General features: G+C 37.6%; 1 protein-coding gene across 7 annotated transcripts in view; it reads right to left on the bottom strand.

The window, feature by feature from the left end:
* CNTNAP4 (contactin associated protein family member 4) overlaps positions 1-16,134 on the bottom strand; it is a 259,940-nt gene that overhangs the window by 49,206 nt on the left and 194,600 nt on the right. For all 7 annotated transcript variants that reach the window (XM_057711745.1, XM_057711746.1, XM_057711748.1 and 4 more), the window contains 3 exons: positions 9,348-9,545; positions 5,342-5,498; positions 1,136-1,263 (listed from right to left, as the gene is read on the bottom strand). In XM_057711745.1, the coding sequence (XP_057567728.1) occupies positions 1,136-1,263; positions 5,342-5,498; positions 9,348-9,545 (483 nt within the window). The remainder of the gene's footprint in view (positions 1-1,135; positions 1,264-5,341; positions 5,499-9,347; positions 9,546-16,134) is intronic.

The following is a 16,134-nucleotide window of genomic DNA, read 5'->3' on the forward strand; positions in this document are numbered from 1 at the left end:
GTTTACAACCTCATCTCTTCGCACATAACTTCTCTCTGCATGAAATATCCTGTGTCATCTTCAAGTGACTGTGCAAGGCCTACTGGCAGAACAGGACGTAGGGATGATAAAGATTAGGGATGGAGGTACCATGGCAAACCATTTTTTTTTACAATGTACATACATATTTTTATAGGCCAGTATCATCTTTGCTTTTTAACTAAGCAACTTCTGCTATGTATCCCCATAAATCCAAAGCATTGTCACATCATCTCTTCCTCTGTTGAGCCCCTAGAATAAAATTTCATTTTAGGATACACTTTTAAGGTAAATAAATATTTCTTCTGTTTGCATTTAAATTCTGGAAATAACTAAAAGCATAAATAATTAACGCATCAGCCTCTAACTTAAATGACTTCAGAGAGGTTATGAACGGATACATATACTCATTTCATTCTCTGCTGAAAATATGTATTTTCTGTGAAACTGTATTTTAATTAAAAAATTCAGGTTTAGAATGTTAATACATTGAATATACAAAACAGCAGGTCTCACTGATTTAGAGTAAACACACACACACACACAAACTGGAAAAAAATTAGATTAAAAGTTGAAATATATTTGATTAAACTGACATTTGATTCTACTGATGTTCTAATTTCACCTCAGGCCCAACAGTAGAAAACTCTCCATATAGTCTTTTTTTTTTTTTTTTTTTTTGGCCACACTGTGCGACATGCGGAATCTTCCCTGACCAGGGATCAAACCCGCATCTCCTGCAGTAGAAGCGCGGAGTCTTAACCACTGGACCACCAGGGAAGTCCTCACCATACATTCTTAGTAATTTTATGCAGCACTGAGGTTTTCCTATATGGATAACAGCACGTAGACATTTAGGAATGATGGAATGAATTTATGAACCAATCAAACAGGGATGCTTTGTGGTTTCCTTCCCTGGGAAGAAGAGAAAGAGGTTTGCTGTCACAGCCTTTATTCTAGGGCTTTGCTCTCTACAGGGGCACTTTGTTGATTGACTAAAGGAATTACTTCAGACACTGCTGATGAGAAGTTTGATTAATTATCATAAGATAGAAACATGGTTCTTAAGTGACATCACTTTTCTCAGGCATGTTCATGGCATGTCACTACCACTTACTGTCTCCCCGGCAGAGCAGAGGCCCTAGTTTATAAGCTGCTTCTGAATGTGGTCGACCGGTGTCTGTGATCACAATCTTAGTTACTGGCAGATGTTCTTTATAAGAAAGGAATCCAGTGTCATTGGTCCTAAAAACAAAAACAAAAACACAGTAACAACAACAAGATTATTAAAATTATTCTGATTAACATAAAGGTAACAATAGTCCTTATTGCATTTCAGAGCCAAGATGTTCTGAGCTAAATCTGCACACACAAAAGAGTCAGGATCACGTTGTTCATCTGAGGATGGAAACATATGGCAACATTTTAGTGTCCCTTGCAGCCAGAATATAGTTGGCAATTTTTAAATTCTCTTGGGCATTTTCTACCTTTTAAATGAGATGGTTAATCCATTGACATGTAGTGTAAAGATTGGTAGTATGCTTTCAGATCTACTGTTTTGGTATTTGTTTCTTATTTCTTTCCCACAGGATATCTTGTATTTCTGCTCCCCCTTTCATGCTTCCTCTTGGTTTACTTCATATTGTTTTGTATGCAATTTTGGTTTTTTACTATATGTTTATTGCATTTTAATATGTTCTTTATGGATTACGAGATGCATCCTTAATCCATCACAGTCTACTTAGATTCTATATTGTATTACTTAATACAAAATGTCAGAAGCTTACCATGGGATAATTTTTAATACCCTTCCCTACACAAACACCTGTTCTTTGTGCTATAGTTGTAATATATTTTAAATCCAGATGTTACAAACTTTACAATACAATTAAGCAGTGAATTTTAATTTATTAATCAAGAGCAAAATTTAAACACTAGCTTTTACATTTCCTGACATATTCATGATTTCCAGTGCCCTTCATTCCTTCCTGAAGATCTGTGTTTCAATCCGGTGTTAGTTCTGTTTAGCCTGAAGAATTTCCATCAGTATTTCTAAGGTACGGTTCTGCTGACAACAAATTCTCTCAGCATTTGTTTAATCTGAACAGGACTTTATTTTACTTTCATTTGTGAAATGTAGTTTCGTCCTGTATAGGATTCTAGGTTGACACTGCTTCCTCTTGCAGCACATTAAAGGCATCATTCCATCGTCTTCTGACTTGTGCTTCTGACAAGAGGTCAGCCTTCATTTGTATCCTTATTCCCCTGTATGGAATGTTTTCCACCAGATTCACCCAAACTGGCTACTTTAAAACCATTCATTCTTATAACTGGCTTTGAGGAATGTGAACAACAAGCCAAGGTGTGCTTTTCTCCGGTTTTTATTCTGCTTGAGATCTTCTGAGTTTCTGGAATCTGTACATTGAAGCTGTATTAGTTATCTACTAAGGCATAACAAATTATCCCAAAAGGCAGTGACTTAAAATAAGACCTTTTTTTTTTTTTAAAACTTTTTAATTTTTTTTTGGGGGGGTACACCAGGTTCAATCATCTGTTTCCATACACACATCCCCGTACAAAATAAGACCTTTTATGAGCTAGGATTCTTCTGATGTATGATCCTCTGCCTCAGGGTCTCTCCCAAGGCTACACGCAAAGTGTTGGCAAGGCCTGCAGTCAACCCAGTACTTGAGTGGGGAAGGCTCTGCTTCCAAGCTCACGCCCGTGGCTGCTGGCATCATTCTACTCCTTGCTGGTTGCTGGACTGAGAGCCTCGGTTATTCACTGGCTGTTGGTTGAAGGCTACCCTCAATTCTTCGTCCACGACAGCTCACAACGTGGCAGGCTGCTGTATCAAAACAAGAAGGCTAGAAGACGCAGCAAGTTTCAAGCAAGTCAGAAGTCTTTTGTAACCCAAGCTCGAAAGTGACATCTCATCACCTTTACTACGTTCCGTTCTTTAAAAGCAAGTCACAAGATCCATGCAACACACAAGAGAAAGAAATTACACAATGGTGTGAATAAAAGGCAGTGTGGATAATTGGGGATCATCTTGGGGGCTTGCTTCCAGAGATGTTTATTAAGCAAATTTGAAAAATTTTCAGCCATAGTTTCATCAAAAAAAATTTTTTTTGCCTCATTTATTTTCTGCCTTTCTGGGACTCCAATTTCTTGCCTGTTAAATCATTGATATTCTCCCACAATCCACAAAGGGTCTGTCGATTTTTCTTTCAATCTTTTTTTTTTCCCTGTGTTCTTCAGATTGAATGATTTCTACTGATCTATCTTTAGGTTTACTGAAGATTTCTTTTGCTATCTCCCATAAGAGTTGAAGCCTATCCAGTGAATATTTTACTTCTGATGTACTTTCCTGTTCTAAAATCTACATTTGCTTCTTTAATGAAGTTCTCATTTATCTGCTTAGAATACCCTTTGTTCACTTGTGATTATTTTTCACCTTTAATTCATATGTTTTCTAACAGTTGCTTTTAAGTTTCTGCCTGCTACTCAAACACCAGTGTCGCAGGGCCTGTTTCTAATGGTACTTTTATTTTCTTGACTTTGAATCAAAGTTTACTCCTTTCTGGAATAGGCAATAATTGTTACAACGTTCTGGATGTTATGGGTGATACATTGTAGAGACTGTAGATTCTGTTATCACTCTCTGAAGACTTTGTTTTTGTTTTCACAAGCAGTTAAATAACCACCTTATCACAATAAACGTTGGAGGCTTGGTTGTACTTCATCAGGGTGGGCCTATGTCAGTTTCACTCGGCATTTTCAATCACACTCAGTTCTGGGACACAGTCTTTGCTGTGAAGGCAGGGACCCTCTGTCATTTCAATGGAAAGCTGAGGGCTTTACAAAGCCCATCTCAATTAATGAGACTTAAACTCCAAATTCTGTCTCTCTTATGGTGGTTGCTGCTGAAATTCCCATGTAGCTTATTCAGTTTTCCAGCTGCATCTCTCTGCTTGGTTCCTAGAAATCTCCTCTGTGCATGTGTAGCTCAGCGGTCAGGGGTCTGAGAGGCACTGATAAAATGGTCTCCCCTCAAGTGGTTTTCTCCTTTCTGACATGCCCAGAAATCAATTTCTAGTCATTCTGGCTGCTCTGAACTTTCTTCTGATACCCCCAGACAAAGAAAATCTAGTCTTCTCTTTGAGTTCCAGCCACCCCATTGCAGGTGGTCTCATGAGAGGTCTCAAGGAAAAGGCACATAAACATAAAACTCAACTACTTAAGTCCTCTTCTTTTAAGGTTTGAAGGCTCCCAACCCTGGTAGTTTCTGCCTACATTTGGTTATTCTCCACTTGCTTCAAGTAGGTGTTTTTAATAAATAGTTTTCCTGGGATTACAAATGTTATCTGGTGTTAGGTTAGTTCTACGCAAGTTACTTAATCATAAGCAGAATTTAATATGAAAAATTTCAAAATCTTATTTTTAAAAATTATTTTTGATGAATAAAATGTCATGCAGAATTGGAGAGTTATTGGTGGTTAGATTACTTTACATATTTTTTATTCACATTTTTAAAATACTTTACTACTGTGTGGGCATTTTTTTGTGAAGGCAATGAGAAAAAAAAAAAGAATCTTCTGAAAAAGTAGAAATTTTGAAAAACCAGACTTTGAGTAAGAGAGACAATATACTTCACACTGAACATATAACAATAAAAGTATAATCATGACTCCATATAGATGCCTCCTTTAGGGTATTCTAAAATAATCTAGTTTTTGATATAACATAGTCTTTGATGTTTGCCAAATGAATAAATGTAACGTCAAATGAATAAATGGAATATTTCAAGCTCGATTTTCAAATTCCAGATATTATAGATTTTGTTTTTCAAAGTATGATAAACTGAACATTAGTTTTTCATAGCATAGTGTATCCTTTAAGAACATAGAAGAGCTACATGTTTAAATAATTGTGGGAAATTCTAAGTTTACGTTTTTAAAGGTTTCACAGGCAGATTATTGAAGAGGCGTTAGAAATTAAAGGCTGTAAATATACTTCGAGCATAATATAATTCTTAATCACACAATTTTAAAGAGAATAACTGACTTAAAATGAAAGGCAGACATATCATATTACAAAAATAAAAGGTACATGACTCATTACCAAAAATTTCAAATAAAAAAGTAGTGATCTTAACATTTAGAATTCAGATTAGTTGTATACATTTCATCAAAACATATCTTTATCTAATTTCTTCACTGCACTAACTTGTTCAGTATCTGCCTATCTATATATGTTTTGGGTGATTCATTTAAAAAAACAATAAACTTGATTTTGCATAAGGAAACCATATGGAAGTCACCATTCACTCCGGTCAGCGTCACAGTTGCAGTAATACTGAGGATCAATGCAGTTCCCCTCTAGTCCACAAGTACATTTTTGAGGATCAGGCAAAGAACCTCCCCAATAGGTTTGTGTTTCATTGGTTCTTCCAACCCACCAGCTCAGAGGCGTTCCATCTGAAAGACAGAGGTGAGAAAAGTGACATCTGCTTTATACCCCAAACCTTCCATCCCAGTATAATTCCCTTCCTTCCCAAGTCGTTAAAAAGAATACGTGGAGAAAGACTGATGTGATGTAGTGATATCCCAAGCACTGTAACTGATGGCATTTCCTTAAGAAAGTTTTTTTAAAAAAATTTCATTACTTAAGCTTAAATGATTGATATATTTTTCTTTGAGTAGAAAAGAAACCAGCAGTTCCTATTTAATTCAGGCATAATAGTAAAAAAGTATCAAGAGCAGTTCACATATGCGATTTCCTTAAAAATAATTTTTCGAAACAAGAAGGCATCAAATTATAAACCACAGTAATTAAATATGAGAAACAAAACTGATTTGAGATCATGAAACGCCCATTCATTAAAACATTATGAAATGCTATGTAAAGTCGGTGATTTATCTCAGTATATTTATTGGTAAAAATAAACTAGCTGTTTATTAAACATTAGGCATGGTATGGCATTCCCTTGCTATGATTTAAGATATATTTGAAAGTATATATTTTTTCTTCCATTTACTGGCTTGGCTACTTATTTGGAGACTGCAGAAACAATGCTGAAAGATCTTTATGCCTGAAGCAAATACTACGCTCAAAAACAAAGTTTCCCTTAACCAAATACATTTCTTTCTGTGATGAATGTTCAGCTACCAGCTCCTTCACAGAACTAAGACTAAACATGATGCCAAGGAACTAGAGCGAAGAACAGACAGAACATTTAGATGTGGCATGCAGGCAATCTGTCTTAGGGAAAAACAAGTTAGAGAGGAAAAATCACAGTCACTTGAGAATCAGGGCATGAGAAGAAGGTGAATCAAATCAGTCAGCTCCTCAAAGGTGCTTGATCATTTTTCCATTGACTTTCGAACCTTTTAAGTTGTTGCTGTTAGCCCTACTTTTACTAATTTCCCGTTTACTCACAAATGCCAAAGCTCATGAAAACTTACTATTAAATTGGACCTGTGCTAATGCAGACAACCTCTCTCCCAGTGTTACTGTACATTCCTGTCCATTATGCTGAGAAACAAGGAGTTGTTGGAAGCTTGTGTTATGCATTAATTAATATCAAGAATCTTCATCTTCTTTAATTGCATGATTAACTCATCAATTGAAGGCGAAACCTACTTGAAACATTTAATAGATCTATTTCAACATACTACTTAAAACATTATGTGATCATAGGTTTTAAAAAAATAAATCATTATTCCTAAATACTGAATAATATTTTCACATCTAAATCTGCTATCTTCCCTATGAAGTAGAAACCACTGAAAGTCTTAAAGATACCAAATATCTTTGGTTTCCTTCAAGACTTTCTGAAGTGTCCTAAAGAATTTATATAAGAAAGAATTAGGAAAAGCATGAGAAATTTTCAAGTTGAAATAAAAATGATAAACTATCAGAGATCATGGTTGATCATTTCTATTCCCACAGTTAAAATCCCAAATGGCTTGAGTATCCATATCGAGTGAGCATCCTTCCAGTGTGCTGAGCTGCAGACCCACAGCTTGCTTGAAACTTTTTTTTCATACACATTTCACTTTATCCATCCACAATTGTAGCACCATTATTACTTGAAGCTGCTTTATTCTCAAGATTTGAAACTGTGAATTTAACTTGTCTGACACCACCTTCCTGATCTTCCCCATACATTTCTTATTGTGACTTCAAAATCCAAATTGTTCCTTCTTTTCCACCTCGAACCCACTCTACATGAATTCTAGGGTCACAGACGTGAAGAAAATCTGTGTATTTAACGGTTATCCTCATCCCGTTCTACTGCCTTCTAGAGTTCACTATTCTCTTTACTAGTGGCTCCCAAGCCTGGCTGAAACACCTGGGGGCCCTAAGGGCAGGGACTCCATCAGACGCCATGTGATCCCTCTGACTTCCTAAGGTGCTTGCTCACTAATACTGTGGGGGATTTTGTTTTCTGGTTCTTTTAGAGTCTGACGTATTTGTGACTTTGATGATTGTCTTTCCTTTTTTTTCTTCTCTAGTTAAGCAACTCACTTCACTTTGTTCCATCACATTCATTTACCCTTCTATAATTACGGTTCTCATTCTCCTTAGAATATACTTCTGTATTTGCTTGTCTATTTTTTTAAGATTCCAACATCAGTATTCACTAACGATGAACAATCAGTTGCACACTAAACTGGCAGGTGCAGTAGAACCATGATGCACCAGAGAGCTGGGAAGAGAGGAGCTCTCTTCACACACTTTGTATATGCTATGCCGCCCAGTCACACCCATGCCCCCTGAGGTTGGTACGACTGGCCCCAATTCAGTGAAGAGAAAACAAAGTCTGAGAAATACTCATCTATCCAAGTTCTGTACCTAATCAACAAGAGACATGGAACTTGAACTTAGATCTCTCTCCACCTCTAAATCCTATGCTCTTTGCACTACAACTACCTGACGGTCAGCTCAGATGGGACTGAGGTTTCAGAGGGGTAAGATTTGAGGGGAGACCAGCAAGATGAGATGAGTTAGAAGGGGTAAGAGCCCAAACGAGGACATTCTGAAAAAGATGAAGAAGGAGAAGGAGGAGGAGGGAGTGGAACTCAGGCATATGGGAGAAAATGACCAGATGGTATTAAATGGGTGGAGAGCAAACAGGATTGGGGCTTAACTGAAAACGAAAGGTTCAAAGGTCATACCAGGAGTTCAAATTTTTTCTGCACGATCTGTATCACATGTGATATTCACATATGAAACATATTTCTCTTAAAAGTTCTTGTCATTCTATCTGGAACTCCAACCTCCCTTAAGACAACAAATCAGAGTGCTCAAAGCAGCTTTCCTGTGCAGATGTCTTAGAATCCTCTCTCACTGCTAAAGAAAATACACCTGATTATTGCTACATGAAAACAGCGTGCTGCAGAGTGGCACGAAGGTTCAGTCATAGGCAGGTAGGTCCAGAATATGCAGCTGAGGTGTCCAGACAGAAGAGTACTGGACAGAGGATCTAGGAGGGCACTGGAGCTTCTTAAACAGTAACGTGTCATGATGGAAGCAGTGTTTCTTAAAGGTTAATTCTCTTCCTAAAGATTAATCTTTCGGATGATATATTGGGTGGGTAGGAGATATAGACTGATGGCCAGCCGAGGGGCCAGTAGGAAAGGTCTTGCAATAACTTCATAAATTAGGTCATTAAGGCCTGCACTAAGGCAGAGCTGGTGGGACTCGAGATATTCTCACATAGTGAGATGTTCTAAAGCGAGAAAACACAAAAGCAGGATCATAATTTAGGAGCAGACTGGTTATTAAAAGCAGAATAAAACAAAGAGTTAAACATGGTTTTCTGATTCCTATTTGAGCTACTGAAAAAAAAAACAACAACAACTGTGTTTCCAGCAGCCTGTTCTAATTTTCAGTTATACCCAGAGGGCAACTGTCAACAATCTGTGAAAGTCACATGGAATAGTCACTTCCAGAAAACGCAGTCATATTTTTATTAGCTCTTTTCCATGGTAAAAACAAACTGTGTGTGTCACTTGCCCTTTATGAGAGATCAACGCTGTGCATTCGTCGAGTATCAGAACAAAGCCCTTCTGTCCAGTTCTCCGATTAAGGCCAGGAAGAGACTCTAAAGACAGTCAAGGCTTTGAACAAAGCTCACTGTAAATTGACCTTGTTCTTTTCTTCAGGCAACAGCATCTCTGTGACTTCCAGACTGTGACACAGGGAGCACACACCCTTGGCGGCTGTAAGCCAACACCTTGCAGAATTAAACTACGCAAGAGCTGGTTAAATAAAGCAACTATGTGATGTGTGTAGGAGGACAAATGCCCCAATTTACTTACCTTCCATATTTACAAGCCGTGACTTCTTGCAGTAGTAGGTCAGCTCCTGTTCACAGTGCTCCGCGTGGTTAATTGTGGCCTGCAGTTGCTCCATGCTGGCTACATACTCGAAAAACCCAGCATAGGGGTTCTCTGGATTGGTATTTCGGACTCTTGTTACATCAGAGCCATTGTGCTGTATGATGGTCCACGCAGTTTCTTGTATGCAGAAATGGGGGAAGAAAGAGAGGAGACCATCACTAGTCTGCAAAAGTTAAAATAAATAAAGAAAATCAAAATCACCTTTTATCTGAGTCAAATTTTTCTACTCATCAAACCTCTCTGAGAGGTAGAATCAACACAAATGGATACTTAAAATTTTTAAATTATAGTAAAGTGATTCTTTTCCCTGAAATTTATATGATTGCCATGCATTTGCAAGTGTTTTTATTCTACTTCTTCATATAATTCAGCCAGAAAATATTCATTGTGAAAAATATTAAGAAAACTGATTATTAAAATTTGTGGTACATTTTATCTAACCCGACATTCTGCTTTTAAAAGAGGCATCATTATTCTTCTTCAAGAAAGAAAAAAACAATGCTGCCTATTATAACTGTAAAACACTGCTGATCGCTGACACACCCAGAATTCAGAGATGTTACAATAAGAAAAAAAAACCCGCATCTCTGAATTTGTAAAATATCTTAAATTACATACTGTAAACAATGACTTTTCTAGTCTTGAGAAATCATCCATGCTGCCAGCGAAAAGAGAGTCAACACTTTATGGACTGTATTTACCTCTCTTCTGACAACTTTTAATTATGAGTGTACATCTCTTTTTTTTTTTTTAAATCAAGTTTTGGAGGATTTTTTAATAATATGGGAAAATGTACAAAATATTTAAGTGAGGAATGCTGGATACATTGTAATGTGATTACAATACATACACAAATGCACACATAAATATATATTCACAGGACACATGTCAGGAAATTACACCAGAATTACACCTATTTGTTTTAAAATCAAATTTGAAATATTAATTTTAGTATCATGTGACCTGCATAGTTATGCAATGAAATAGGAAGTTACTCTTTCGAACAAGTGATACAGTATCAGCACTCAACTAGCGTGAAAAACAAAATACCTTTGAGGACGGACTAGAGCTATCAAGAGCCATATCACTCTCGGCACCTGAATGCCTGCAAACATTTCCATCATACTGATTACCAAGAGAATTTAGATGAAATAAAATCCCACAAGGTTTGTAACAGAAGATAGGCATATTGTATCTATCCTTTAACTTTCCCAGCAATAAATTTCGTATTATATTTACTGTGATATATGCAGGCCCAAGAACTCAATCAAAAGGCCTCCGATTTAATAGGTGAGAAACAGATTGGAAGTTGTCAAAGCTCTGCTATAAATGTGCTGTTAAGTCACATAACTCTTCTGTATTACAGAGGAATATTCCACATTGGGGGAAAACAGTAGATAGAAATCTCCACCTCCTCTTTTTAGCTAATACGTTCAACATGGATTAACACAATCAAAACAAGAAATTTCACTCCCACCCCTATCCTGGTCATCGGAATTTTGAAGAGAGAGGCCTATTAAATAAATGAGACAGGAGACAAATTTGACAGCCTTATTCCCCTCCTTGTGTGAATCATTATTTTTCTCTGAAACAACAGCTGTAACTTTTATTTCCACCTTGCATTTCAGCTCCCTGAGGAGCTTTATCAGTAAATTATTTTCCTTAAAGAGAACATGATGTATAAGCTAATGAAGTTAACTATGGGTGGCCAGATAGCGGTATAGTGGAGGGATCATCAGGAGACCTGAGCTGCGGAGCTGGCGTGGGTCTGTGCCCTTAAGAAAGTCAGGTGAAATCTGAGCCTCCATTTCCAAATTTGGGGGAAAAAAAAAAAAAAGGTAGAATATAGGAGGCAACATATGAAGTCTGAAATTCTATCATTTCAGCCACACAATCCTGGCTACAGAAATTTGAGATTACTAACCAGGCAAATCTGTTAACCTAGCTGCTGTTGGACTCTGCTCTCATTAATCACCAGAATGATTCATCTTTTCTTGTGGGGAATCAACTGGCATGCAAGAAGCAGCTTATCTCTGGCTGAGTAGCTGCCAAAAGAGCAGGACAATACACCTACTGGAAGCCTTTGTCTCTTTGCCTTTTGGGTCACCCTGAGAGGCACGTCCCTATCGTTTAGCATTCACTGGGTCACGATAAACACATTGTGTTCTTTTACGGTCTCTTAAGGTGCTGTAAGAAATCCAACGCCACTGTGCATGACAGCTGTTAAAGGGCAGCTCATAGAAATGCTTCCTTTTGAAATTCTAAAATGTCCATATTATGATAGTTTATGTAAGTGATTTCATTTTCTAAGAAAAACTGTTACAAAGGATGAAGTTATGAGAATGCCGCACTTATCAGATAATCAAGATGTCCAGGGCAAAGCAAGAGACAATGAAAGCATCACAATGGAGCAATTGGAAATGAGAGCCCAGTATCCATGCTCCAAATCTCACGTGCTTTACTAAAAGAGGAATCTCTGCAAACATGTGCATGTTATCTGATGTTTCCAGAAATACGAATTTAGAAATTACAACTATAAAAGACATAGTCTTCACAATGTGTAACTCAGTATTCTGTGATTTATTCTATTGGTTTTTTCCACTGGTCTGTAAGCTCCATTAGAACAGTGATAGGTTCTGATTTGCTAACTACAGTATCTCCAGAACGTGGGCTTGGCATAACATGCAGAAAAAGACATTAGCTACTGAAGGAATAATGAATAAAAGTAAATGAATAAAAACAAAGCACTGTCCAGACTAGAGCACAGCCTTCCAAGTTATCTGGTTGTGATTCTGTGGTGGCTCTGAGATTTTCATTGCCTTTTAGCTGTTTTAGAACTCTGTAAATAGTAGATGTCTGATGCAACTGCAAAATAATGTTAAGGCTGAGACTGTGAAGAGTGTGAGACATCCCACTTGCAAGCTAACAAGTTATCTTGCCTTCTACAGAGATTGTATCTATTTATCCATAACTATCTCTTTAGTTACAGCAAGTGCCAGATGCACCTGTGCCCACTGGAGTTAAACCATGAGAGAAGGACCCCCAAATTAGAGAGAGGGACCCCCAAATTACAAGACTTGGAGCTTATAAAGGTTGGCTGGCACACCTCTACCCCTCCAAGAGTGAGAGAGGAACTCTGGAATGCAACAAATCTTCTCTAAGGAGAGGGCAGGCAAGTCCTTAGGTTTTTATCACTCTTGGAATGTAGGCAAATACACCTGGGGGAGATAAGCTTCAAATCCCTCCAGAGAAATCCACTATTTCTAACTTCTAAGACATATTTATATTAAATTATCCTTTAACACAGACTTCCAGTTTTTCTGTTGTTTTGCTTAGCAAGCAAGGCATTGTTTCCTTACAACAAGTAATTCCTGTTTATAGACAAGCATATTCTGCCTGGTGGAGGTCCACTGGGTTCCTCCACCATGGCATTTCAGTATTACTGATGTATAGATATGCCTATTCTTTGAGTCTCCTTTGAACTGGTTGTTACATCTTACCATTTTCCTCATTAATAAGGTTAAACATTAAACAAGATCTTCAAAATGTGTTTTTTAGCTTTTATTTTTATATCTAGGAGCCACGATTTTACTTTTTGTTGTTTTTCTTTTAAATAATCCTTTACCAAATGCAAGAATTGTCAAGGTAAGGAAACAAAGGGAAATGAGTAAGAAGAGGTAGCAGAAAGTCTATGAAATTAATATATGCACTAAAACACTGAAAGGCAGTTTGGGTCTACTCGTGTCTCTCCCTGAAGTGATTTCTAACATATAGATCGTATGTAAAGCAACTGAGTAATTAAGAACTTGATTTATCTTAGGCTGACTGCTATTTTTTAGTGTGATAACAGTGTAAAGAAAAAACATGCTGTTTAAGCAACAGAGTTGCAGAGTGTGTGTTCCTTCAGGATTAATAGCTGCAGGTGATAGAGGTGATAAAGACTGTAAGAGCCCGTAGGAAGTGCTGTGTTAAGGAAAGCTGGGAGATGAAAGAACAGCTAGCATCCTGGAGCAAAACTTGATGTAAACAAGGCTGCATTTCAATAACGAAAGCCAGTTATTAACTCTCATAGCTATTAATAAGGGCTTCATTATCGAAGTCCCTAAAGTAAAAATAGTTTTGCTATTATAAGTCTTAAGCTCTCCAATCTTCTCATGAAAGGGTCCCAGGAGCCCCTATCTCAGAATCACATGGGGAGCTTGAATTTAATAGAGCAGAGACCTAGGCCTTAGTCTCTAAACTTACTGAGTCTGCAAAACTAAATCCAGGAGTCTTGGTAGTGAGGCAGTGGGAAAAGGTGACTTTGAACCATAGAATTATTATTTTCACAAAAGTTAAAAAGCCATGGCTGTACCTCTCATCAATTTCTCTGCACTGAAACAACTGTCCTTACAGTGCATTGTTTGATAATGAGACACTTCTTGAACATAAAACTATTTCCTTACAGAAGAAGCAATGGCTTTAGTGTAGAAGAAGAAAAAAAAACCTTGTACCTTTCAACAGAGACAACCACTGGAATTCATATTATCCTAATTATTTTAAAATTATATTTAGAATATTTTGTTTAGAAAGAATTTTCAGCCTTTAACATAGTTTAGGAAATTACCCATTCAAAAGAGCTTTGTATCTTTTAGGTTGTAATGTTTAAAGATATTTAAATCCATGTGAAATCATCTGTTGGACAGTAATTCTAGGCTAAGAACTGTTTCATTTTTTGGGGGGAGGGTGTTGGTTTTTTTTTTTTTTTTTTTTAGTTATTCATTTGCAAGCTGCCAGTTCAGCATTTTGTCCTGCCTTCATAATTGGTATACCTGATTGCTATACCTCAAGGATATGTTATTGGCTACAAGCAATGAGATGTTGATAGAATGTAGCCTTTTTCTAGTATAAACACTTCCAGGATGGGAGAAGAGGTTTCATCTCTTGATCTATGCCTAATGATACTCCTTAGTCTGCCTCCCTGAACCTCCTTGAGTCTTGGTTTCCTTATTTGCCAAACCAGCTCAGTAAGGAAAGTCTCAAGTTGTAACATGTATTTTTCACTGGGTTACATTCTGGAGCTGTCACTTTTGTTTGACTATATTTCAATATTCTGGAGCTTCTGAAGACACTTCATGTCTCCCAACTGGATTATCTGTGTCTCTGTGCTCCACTGCTGCTCTTCAAATGGCTTCACGTGTTACGAACGTCCTCTTTTTCATCAATACCTTTTGATAATCTTGCTAAAGCACCTTTAACCTCTGTGTGTGTGCATACATAAATTTACTTCTTGGAATTGCAGAGGTGAGGTGAGACTCGGGTGACTAAAATAGGCACATTAGTAATGTAATATGACGAGGTAAATGTTAACAATAGAAATAAAATCATTCAATAAAATGAAATTAATAATTTCCTTACCATTTAGATGGTCATGAAAAATGCACGTGGCCTATAAAATACTGAATTATGTGTAATAAACATAATATGGGCATGCATGTGTGTGTGTATAGTCCATCCTCATTATCTGCAGATTCTCATCATTTGTGAATTTGCAGACTCACTAAAATTTATTTGAATCCCCAAATCAATTCTTGAGGCACCCTTGTATGTCTGCAGACGTAAAGCAAAAAGCCAGAGTTCCCCAGTATGAATTTCAGTTGCCCAGCTGAAGCTGAACTGAGCCACACTCTGACTCCTTGCTTCAGCTCTCATACTGTAAACATGCATCCTGTTTGTGCCATGTTCTTTGTGCTTGGTGGTTTCACTACTTAAAGTGGCCTCCAAGTGTAGAGCTGCAGTGCTGTCCAGGGTTCCTAAGCATAAGAAGGTTGTGACGTGCCTTCTAAGAACACATGGGATCGATAAGCTTCCTTCAGGTATGTGTTCTGGTGCTGTTGGTTGTGAGTTCAATGTTAATGAATCAACAGTGTGCATTAAGTAAGGTGTCTTTAATCTGAAACACAAGTAAAACATGGTTACATATTGATCAGCTGATGAGAATGCTGTGACCAGAGCCGTGCAGGAACCTGATGGTACTGTGATTCCCTGCGAGCAACGGGCCAGTGTTCACTAATTCAAGTGTCTGTGGTTACTTTACAGAGCACAACTATCACAGAGGTGTGTGTGTGTGTGTGAGTGTGTGTACTTAAAGCTTTAAGGAGTACAGATACTTATCAACTTAGAGGTATCTGAATTGCAGAATCAAAACGTCATAAAGCACGTGCGTGTGAATAGTTCAGGGTGCTCTTGTGGGAACGCAGGATTCACGGGGACGCAGTGATAAGATTCTTAAATCTCACTCACAACCCACATTAAACAGAAAAAAATCAAAAAGTTCTTTGACACTTGAATTCATATCTTTCATTTGCAAAATTTTCCTTGTCTCTCTGTGAAGTCTTCTCACACTTATTATGTTTAATTCTCACATAATACAGCAGGGTGTTCTCTCAAGTTTGAGAACCACAGGTCTAAAACAGCTACTCCCAAACCTGGGTGCAGAATCAAATGGGAAGATTATTAAAAACACCGATTTTATTGTCTCAGCCCAACCCTCCTGCCTCAGGGCGCTACCTGGGGGTCTGTGCTGTGCAGACCGAGGAACTTCACTGAGGGGTTACACATGTAAGAACCATCAGCTGTCTCAGGTTGCTTTGGCACTTGGAGCAGCGCTATGGTCTGAATGTTTGTGTCCCCCACCAAAATTCACATGTTGAATCGCGAATCTCCA

The sequence above is a fragment of the Hippopotamus amphibius genome, chromosome 16, assembly GCF_030028045.1.
Source record: "Hippopotamus amphibius kiboko isolate mHipAmp2 chromosome 16, mHipAmp2.hap2, whole genome shotgun sequence".
Taxonomy (NCBI): Eukaryota; Metazoa; Chordata; class Mammalia; order Artiodactyla; family Hippopotamidae; genus Hippopotamus; species Hippopotamus amphibius.